General features: G+C 33.5%; 1 protein-coding gene and 1 long non-coding RNA gene across 2 annotated transcripts; both read left to right on the top strand.

Moving 5' to 3' along the window:
- The first annotated feature begins 4,674 nt into the window (after positions 1-4,674).
- LOC133291528 (uncharacterized) lies at positions 4,675-7,843 on the top strand. Its single transcript, XR_009748807.1, has 3 exons — positions 4,675-4,950; positions 5,052-5,148; positions 6,204-7,843. It is a non-coding gene; the product is annotated as an uncharacterized LOC133291528 (long non-coding RNA).
- A 2,247-nt stretch (positions 7,844-10,090) lies between these two features.
- Positions 10,091-10,423, top strand: LOC133291486 (auxin-responsive protein SAUR32-like). The gene has a single exon (XM_061489753.1). The coding sequence runs from the start codon at positions 10,091-10,093 to the stop codon at positions 10,421-10,423; it is 333 nt and encodes a 110-aa protein (XP_061345737.1).

Raw genomic sequence — 10,423 nt, 5'->3', positions numbered from 1 at the left:
TATTTTATTACCGATGTATTTCACAGACGCCAGAGTCTAATTACCACGGCCTTGTGTTTTGGCAACTGAATGATACATATACAATTATGATATATTAGAATTATAGTTTTTATAGCCTTTCTCTTGGAAACCAATTAATCTGGGGAGGGTTTTGTCATGGTGATAGTTAATCACAAATAATATCGTATAACACGATTAATGGTGCATTTACCCTGAGTTTAAGTTTTCATATTTAGGTTCATAAAAGTGCTATATCTATCTATTAATATTAAAAGGGACAAGATCATCTTACATCAGTATCATAATAATAAGTCTTACATCAGATCTTAACCGTTGAATTACGTGCATCTAACGGTTAAGATTTAATGAATTTTACTCATTAATTCTCAATAAATTTCAATTGTTAGATGTACAAAAATCTACAATTAAAATTTAATGTAAGATTTATTATTCTTACACTGATTTAAATTCATCCTATCCTGTTTTAGCATGAGTTTATAAAAAATATAGTGCAACGGATATTAATTGCTTGAAATATAGCCCACTATTTGTTCCCATTAATTTGAATTCCTAACTTCTATCGTTACTATTTAAAAAGAAGAGTTGTTTTGGTACAATAGAATCATGGTTTAGGTGATCAAAACACATTATATTAGTATGATTTGGTACGAAGGCAAGCAGCTGCCCAAACAGTTGACCCACAAATTTTTAGAAGAAAAAAAATTGGGTAAATATTAAGGGTTATATTTCTCTCATTTCACCTGAGAAAAGTTAAATTCCTACACACACAAAATCGAAGTGGATCCCATCTCTATTTTTCTCTTTCTTCTTGTTTTGTGGGTCCCATCTATAATATTGTCTATGCTACATGAGATAATTAATAGGGTTAGATTCTCTCATGTAGCATAAGAAAATGATTTCCCAAATATTAATAGGGTTAAAGATTTGTCGTATGAGATAAGAATATTTTTTTTTACACACACAATAAATATATGGTTTTAACCCATGTCAATGTCCGACTAATAGTTTTGAATTTCTACTTCTCTACCCTTTTCAAAAATTGAGACTCTAAAAATCGATCTCATTACTGTTTTGACTTGTACGAACTACTGAGATAAATGAAGTTTATTACTAAAGGAGATTTTGCCGACGGCATGTCTGAGAAATACAAGATACAAATGGAAACGGTGTTCTGTTGTTTGAGACGAGGGAAAATGATTCATGAGTGAGGTCCCCATTAATGACTCGGCCGTGATAGTGACACCCCGGAAAAATGTCTGCTTTTTCTAGATAATTTCATGGGGGCATTTGTGTGCATGATACATTCATGGCCATAGGTTTTTTTTTTGGCATCGGCATACATCATGGATCATGTGTGTCCACGTGGATACTACGGTGTCACAAAATTGGAATGTTAATATTGGTAGGTTTGAGTCTGAAAAAGGTTTAATTAGGCTTTGGAATGTTCTAGATGAAATGGTTAAGGACTTTGCGAGGTGGGAGCAGGAGGGGGTAGTGTAGTGGATATTTTTATTTTTTATTTTTTATTTTTTTACTGAATAAAAATTGGGTTACGCCTAGCAACCACCAGACAAGCTTTGGATTCGATGGGTCCCATTACAAGTCATCGACACGCGGCGCCGTGTTGGAGTTGTAATTTGCACGCCACGAGCAGGCCTTTCCTCTTTAACACGTCTCCAATCTAAGGTCTCTTCATCCATTGATCACTGTTTCTTTTTTATTTTTTTCAGATGAAATATAAACTTATGTGGTGGTTTTGTACTTTTGTTATCGTACTCTTCGCCCATTTCGGCCTCCGCAGTCATTTTGATCGATGTATTGTAATGGTAGCTGGTCGTGTTCATACTTAATTGATGTTGGCTGATATTACTTTTATCCCATTGATTTATTATGTTAATTAACATGTCTTGGTGACATTGTTGTTACATGAAAAATTAATAATTAACAACCATGAAGAGTAACTTGGAAATAGGGGTGTTAAAAAGGGGCGTTTAACTTGGCTTGTGAATGTATGAGTTTACATGTCCAAAATTAATTGTTGGCAGCATGTTTAAATTTGTATAAAATGTCGTTTAATAAAAAGGCATCAAACTTCAATTCAAGAGCTCGGCCTTAGAGCCTCTCAGGCTGACCTAATATATTATTATTTTATTTTATTTTTTATTTTTTATACTACTTGTAATAGTCTTCTTTCTCTCTTCAATCCATTTCATCCCATTTTATTGGTTAAACAGACTTTTTGAATAATTTTGTTCAATATTATGCTGTTTGGATATACATTGAATTTATGAATATTTATGAAATTACTAATGTTGTTGATTGTATAGTCTATTTGGATAAATTTTTGTTGTCTTATTTTTTTAAACAGGATAAATTAGGCTTTTATTTTTTGTAAATAAGTCAGGCCACAAACAGATGATTATATTTATAACAGGAAACATGCTTGGTCAGGTTGACACATTTAAATACAGACTTATCCTTTTAAGACCAAAGCTTGGCTCAGCTCGTTAACACCCCTACTTGGAAACTACATATTTGATAAAATAAAATTGGGATGTCATATATATTTATGACTTTAATGTTTCTACAGTGAATGTAGATGAGTTATTTACATTCACTCCCAAAACGACGTCATTTTGGGTTGAAAAATTAAAAAATTATAATAAGAAAGACTATTATAACCTGAAATAAATTATAATTACAAAAATAACTTGATATATGTCCCAAAACGACGTCGATTTGGGCTGAATATAGATAACTTATCTATATTCAATGAAGAAAAACGAACCCTATATATATATTTGGAAAAAAATATTTCTACATCCACTTTTGATAAGGTTTTCTACAGCTATCCCAAAAGCTACGTTATTTTGATTAATGAAGGGTGTTTCTGTAATATTAGGTGAATTAATGAAGGGTGAACGACGTAATTTTTGGATAGCTGTAGATAACCTTATATAAAGTGGTTATATATTCAATTTAAATTGGATCAGTTTTAAAAATAAAAAAATATAATTTACTAAAAAAATCAATTTTTTTGGGTTCAATTGTTGTGGTTTTATTTGATTATATCAATTCATAAATAACCTTGAAAAGTGAAAACAGTCCTTATTAATTACTAAACAAGACATTGTTGATTTTACTTTTCAACTCCGTGTTTTTCCCTTTCCGTTGAAAATCTCCACATTCTCCACCATAGCCCAAAGTCAAAAGAGTGAGATTCAGAATTCTTAGTAGGCCCAATACTCTTATGGTTCAAAATACGTGCATTGAACTAAAAAATTTATTATCCAACTTTGGCCACAATTCAATCTCCGTTCGTTAGAGACAGTGAAGTGTGCCTGATTTTATGGGCACTGCTTCTTTTGACTTATTCCCTAATTTTTGATGAGAAAAAAAGACAACAGTTTGTATCATTTTTTGACTTTTATGGGGCAGTATGGATAAGATTTGGAATCAGAATCCCAAATTTTCAATGGCTTGTTTTCCCCTGTCTGAATTTGACGACCCAAGAATTGTATGTAGTATGTAGCCTTGCAGTAGGTATGTAGCAGGTACTACAGTGACAGTATGTATTGTAAAACAAGAATGACGATGTCAACTACGTTGAATAGGAATGGATAAACCTTCCAGAAATAGACTGAATATGTCTTACATTTCAATGTCAGACAAGAAAAGTTCATATTTTTGGGCTTTTTTGGCCGTAAATAATCTTGCACTCAAAACTTTATAAAATAATAACTTATTTCCTCTTTAAAATTGGATAAATTTACGTTCCCGATTGAGTTTAAATGAAAATTATTTTTCCGTAAATAAATTATAAGAAATGGTCCCGCTTTCTTGACTGGACGTGGACTTTAAATTATTGGGAACAATGATCATTTTGTCATGTTTGAACAAAAAAATTACCAGACTGGCACACTAACAGTAAATTTTGTCAAAATACCACGCGACATAATTCGCTACACAGTGTAGCGAAATATGCCACGTCAGAACCAAAAATGCCACATGTCAAATTTTGAGAAATTCGCTACACAGGGTAGCGAATTTTTCAAAATTTGACATGTGACATTTTTGGTTCTGTGCATTCTAACGTGACATATTTCGCTACACGGTGTAGCAAATTACTTGCATGCATAATTCGCTACACTGTGTAGCGAATTATGCCACGTGATATTTTGACAAAATTTACTGTTAACGTGACAGTCTGATAATTTTTTTGTTCAAGCATCACAGTGGGTGTAGTGCCATACATACAAGAAGCTCAATCCCAACAGCAACAATAGTATACGAAGGCTGTAATGTAGGCTTCGATTTTATTTTATTCCCTCTCTTTTCTTGGGCCACAAAATGGAAGCTATAATCCAAATTTACACCAAGCCTATAGCGGTAAAGCCCAATACCCAGTGGCCATAACCAGGGATACAACATGATACAAATAGAACAGTGAAGAGTAAGAAAAGCCCAATATAATTAAATCAATGAGAATCAAATAAAATTTCACTTTTAAAAAAGAGTTTGGTGTTTATTCCCTGTCAATTAAATACACGTGGAGAGAGTTATTTGGTGCCATTTATTTTTGTAGAAATTAACAGCACAGGTCTGCGATGCAAAAGTCAAGAAGGTAGTTTTCTTGCACTTGCACACGCACACAGACACAGTTGACGCAAGTGCAATCGAATCAATTATAGGATGGAGTTTTATTTGTCACATTTGGGAAGCGCTAGCATTGAAGCAATTATGTTGGTGGTGTTTCTAGACAATCCCATTTCTATCATCCTCACCCTTCTTCTTCTCATCTTCTTCTTACGCTTTGCCCTCGTTTTCTTCTTTCTCCTTTTCCTCTTCTTTCTCTGCGCCAACCTTGTTCACCTTATTGTCGACCTTTTCTCCTACTGATTCTCACTCCTTTTATTCCCCCCCAAAACGGTGTAGTACTCCATTTTTCTTATTGGTTATTATTTATAAATTGAGGTGAATCATGCTTCTTCTTCTATTTATTTATTTTTTAATGGGTTTGGCATGTGCAGGAGATGCGGTGGTGACAGACTGACAGGGTCAACCCTCGCGTGTTTTGATCCATCGATGTTAAGAAAAACAGAAGTTGCTTCTCTCTCCCGTAAACGTGTATGTGCACTCTTTTGTTCTCCAACGTAAAATCATGTTTCCAACATTCTAAACCCTCGCCTAGTTACTTGTGGTTAATTGTAAGGGAAAAATGTGTATGTTTGAAAGGAGAAGAGGAAGAAAAGATACATCATGTGAAGAGGAGAGAAATTTTTTTTACTCTTTCTCCTACATGATTTGTTTCTTTTAAAATGGCACGATTTTATTTTTTTAAAAGGAAACGTATTTTCCCCTAATTTTAATCCCTATTTTGAAACATATTATTCTGATTAACTTGGAAATACCTGGTTGTCAGTGGAATATCTTGTTTGCTTATCAATATATTGATTTTTATTATTATTATTTATACTTTTAGTTTGATCACGTTGGAATTAATTTTGAATTACTTCCGTTTATGAATAAGAAATTTGATATGGAAAATATGTGTCTTTTTGTCCTCGAAGAGATGTGTATTCCTGTGTCAGATAGATGTGTTGTTTCGTCGTCGAATAAATATCTTTTGAATCGTGACCTTACGCTTTTTATTAATAAATAGAGAATCAGAATTTTAATAGAGTTTTGTCCCGTTGCATTTACATTTGCATTCCATTACTCTAGTGCGATTAGTCAGATATAAGTTGAGTTTGATGAGACTATTCAGTGTGAAAGTGTAGCTACAAAAAGTAGAGATAATTCGTTTTATCCCGGGAGACATTTGTTCACGAATCTTGGGCACCATAAAAAAGGACAAAATTTCTTAAGAACATAATGTTTAACACCGGGTTCGAACTTTCAGTTATTACATTCATATATTTTCGTATGGTACGCTTTAATTATGTATTATTATATGTTTTAATTTCTTGTGTATATTTCATGAAAGTGTACGTATTGTTGAAATAATTTATGTAAGATAAAATTATGTCCTCTCAATAATTTTAGCGTCAATTGGATAAAGATCGTTAGTTCTGTATTGTTGTGGCAAGTTATGATACAAATCCCCGGACCTAAATTTCACGCAGATGTTAGTTGAAAAGAAACCGAAATATTACATTAATTTTGGTGTTTCACCTATGCAGGGATTAATTTCTGGAATGGTGAATTACGATAGCAGGAAGATTTTAACGGTCTCGGGGTAAAAAATTTCAGAGCATGACTTTTACGTACCATCCTTCATGTAAATTTTGTCCTATATTCTAGCTGTGCACCTTAAATATCTTCTGATGGCCATAGCCTCCAGAAAAATCCTCATATGTTTATAATTATTTGAAGAATTTTATCCTTGTGCATTCTCCTTCCCCTTCCCCACTCTCCCAAAAAGTAAAAAGAAAACCAAATGGGATGGACTGCAACTGGATTGAAAGTATGCTGGTGATGTTATCATTATAATTTTTATCTAATAATCCATACATACATCAAGTATTTGACAGGAAGTAGGAATCGTGTAAAACCTCTGTTTTGGCTTCTAGAAAGAATCTGGTGTTAAAAAAAGGTCTTAGTATTTCCTAATAAATGTGTTTGTTGATGTTGATTTTGGGTAGACTAGCCTTCTGCCTTCTATTCAAACTTTAACATAAAAGTACTTTAATTTTGACAAGATGAGGCCTTTTTTAAACGGGTTTGCACTTTATAGTCTACATCACTTAGTACCGTCTGACATGGCAGTATGGCACCACCACAAACTACCATATAGGATTCATGCGAGATTTTAGGGCATCCACTTGGTCACAAAAAGAAAGCAAGATCGTTGATGGTTGTAATAGTAAAATATCGAAGGCAGTTTGGGTATTTTTGGAGTTTGTGATACTGCATTGACAATGGTGGCTGCTTATAATTAGAGTGGACATATTATATCACTGCTAAAGGAATTTTAAACAGTTTGCAGGAGGTGCTCTGTGGTTTATATTTCACAGTTCACATTATTGATGATGGTGGACTTTAAAGTGGTTCTTTGCACTGTATCACTATTTCCCCTAAAGGGTTGAAGTTATGGATTGAAATAAAACAATTTTTTTTCTTCTGTCCGAGCCTCAAATTGCCTAAAATTTGTTTGTTCTGCTCCTGTCTGGTGTTTTAAATGACATGGTCACGTGGAGAATTATAATCGTATAAAGGTGGATCAATGGTGATAAAAGAAGAGAAAGAAAAAAATATTGAAATAATTTATTACAAAATTATAATCGTGATTCATCTTTGTATGATTGTGGTCTTTCCACGTGACCATAAGATCTATTTCGGTTTTAAATAGTGAATTCAGGGTTTTTGAAGCTGTTTACCAGCTCTTTGCCTTGGTTGATAAAATATGGAGTAACCTGGAGGACTTGGGGTTAAATAAAGCCAAAGTACTTTCTGTGCATTTACTGAAAATAGAAGATCATTGACAACTAGGTGAAGGGAGGTTTTTAGGTTGAGATGGATCAAACACTCGAAATGCGATTCACTTCATAATTTCTTATGAATTTCGTCTTCCATCTGATTTCTTCAATGCTTTTACATTGCTGCAGCGGATTACGTACGTACTTGGGCATCCAGGTAAAAAGAAAAAGAGCATCAGTTTGTGATATTTCAAGTACAACTAGTTACTAGTGTGTCAGTGTGTGTTTGTAATGATTGCTTTTTTAATGCTTCCTCCTTCGTGACTTTTCAAAAGGATTTACTACTTACTACTCTGCCTTCCTCCCAATACAGTAATATGCAACTTCGTACTTCCTAGAGTGTATTTGTTTAAAATAAAATGCTTGTTGTACATATGTAAGAAGATAACATCGTCTTACATCATGAGCAGTAAAATTAATTCTACGATCTCTTTCTCTATCTTTCTTCTTTTTCTCTCTTTCCTCTCTTTTCTCTCTACATGGTGCACCAAATATTTGCTCCATGAGTAAGTGGCAAAACTACACTGAGTGTGCAGAAAATAAGATAAAATTAAAAAAAATATATTTATCATGTTGCAAAAATTCTTGCAATCATTTTTTAACTATGTACTCTAAGAAGTACATAATTAAAAGAAAACCAGCAATAATTTTCTAATTATGTATTTTCGGAAATACATAATTATAAAAAATAACTTTAATATTATAATTATGTACTTTCAGAAATACATAATAAAAAAACAATGGCTAGAATTCTTGTAACATGAGAAAAAAAATGCCTAAAACTAATTGTAATTAGATGGTAAAGATCGTGTAGGTATAAAATGATGTGTTTGTATTATTATTCTCGTTTTACCCTCTATCAAACGTCAACTTGAGTTGATTGGAAGGAAGTTTGTATTTCCTTATGAGAAATGCTCAAAACACTAATGGGAAATTTGTAAATTTCGGTTTGCGCTTAGTAACGTGTGAAAAAGGGTCAGGATCATTTTATACCAGTGTAAGTTACATTCTCAATCTTGTCCGTTGATCCCATTTATATTTAAAGGCTCTAATTTTTTTAATAATGTGAGCCACTGAATACAAGTGAATCAATGGTCAAGATTGAGTGTAAGACTTTTAACTCTTACACCGGTGTAAGAATATCATACCCCATTAAAGAATAGCGTTGCATATACATATATTATCTCACTTTTGCAAAATTTCCAGTGCGAAAGCAGTTCATAGGTGGGCATGTCAAGCTCACAGCTCGGCACGTACAGGTGGCCTGAAGTCACCAAGTTGGCCAACACGCAAAAACAAAAAAAAAAATGCAAAAATGAGATAGAGAGAAACACATCAATATTTTAATGTGGAAAACCTCCCCTAAGGCAAACGAGTAAAAATCACAGGACACTAGTTTAAAAAATCTTTCACAATGGAAAGAAAGATTACAAAGATTCAAACTTCACCAATAATAGTGGTATTCTCGAACTTCTCTAAGCAGATTACTCTTCGAACTTCTCTCCAGAAGTATTCTTAAAATGCTCTCAAGCTTCAAACCTATTACAAGGATTTTGTTGTGTTTATATAGAGTGAGGACAACCCTTCACCTTCTTCTAGAATCTTCTTCAATGATTAAGGTGGACAAACATTCATTGAAATGGTTGGGCTGATATTAATCCCTACACCCATATATAAGATGCATGCTCAACTACCAATATTAAAGGTAGGAACACACCTCAGTAGTTTGATCCTTCATGAAACCTGTCTCGTTAGTCGTCGCTATCATGATCATGACAACTTATCCTATATCTACTATTGTCAAAGCAGATGGTTGCTAGCAATAGTTGAGGATATTCTTGGCCAAGGGAGAGAAAAAAAAATTTATGCATATTGCAAGGCAAAAGCTACGTTATTCTTTATTCTCCTTGATATAATATTTGCTCACATGAGTTCAACCAAAAAAAAAAGTATTTGCCCACATGCTTGGTCAATTTTTCATCTTGTGTTTTCTTTTACTTCATTTTTTTAAGAATAAATTATGCATTGAAGTTGTTGTCTCTGGATGGTTAATATTATAATTAAAAATAATTAATCCTATGATATCTAAAATGTTTGAAATTCAATTCGAGTATACATTAAACTAGTCACCAACCCCTGTCTCTATTGATGGCCCAATTTTTTTTTTTTTTGTCTTTATCCTTCTCTCCTTAGAATTACTTGCAATCCTAGCTAAATAATCAGGATTTTATAGTTCCTGTTACCATCGTTCATGTGTTAAGAAGCAATACAGGGTCCCTGTTGAGTGAAGGCAATTTGAAATGACCATAGTAGTACTTTTTGTCTAGTCCTCCGATCCGTGTATATGTTTTCTTCTTGCACGTAGTGAGTTAAAAGATGATGCATCAAGGACACAGATAACTTAGTCCCCAAAATGGGGGAAACAGTGACATTTACTATTAATGAAAACTCACATGCTACTGTCTGAATTTCATTGTCATCTGCCATTTATCTTAAGGTCATAAAAACCACTATATATATTCCAGCTATTGCATGTAGGAATTTCAAAAAGGAACTTTGTTCAGGCTACTATTTGTTCTTCTGGGCTGGGCATGGGTAAAACAATAAGTGGTTCTGGTGAATTTTGCAAGGGAAGCTTTGGAGTGCTATTGCCTATGATGAGGAAACTGCATACCACCTTCTCACGTCAAAAAGGAGTGAAACCTGGCCATTTTGTGGTGATTACAACCCAAGGATGGAAACCAGAGCGATTCTTTATTGAATTGGGATATTTGGATCACCCTGACTTTGTGAAGTTGCTAAAGCAGGCTGAAGAAGAGTTCGGGTTCTCTCAGATGGGAGCACTTTCAATTCCTTGCGAACCAGATGATTTGAAGAGAATCATTGGAAGGAAAAAGCATAGAAACAAGGGTGTTACTTGCTAG

This window comes from Gastrolobium bilobum, unplaced genomic scaffold (genome assembly GCF_033153095.1).
Source record: "Gastrolobium bilobum isolate Gb01-03AN ecotype WA unplaced genomic scaffold, APGP_CSIRO_Gbil_v1 utg3161, whole genome shotgun sequence".
In the NCBI taxonomy this organism is placed as follows: Eukaryota; Viridiplantae; Streptophyta; class Magnoliopsida; order Fabales; family Fabaceae; genus Gastrolobium; species Gastrolobium bilobum.
This window is presented reverse-complemented; position numbering and strand designations above follow the sequence as displayed.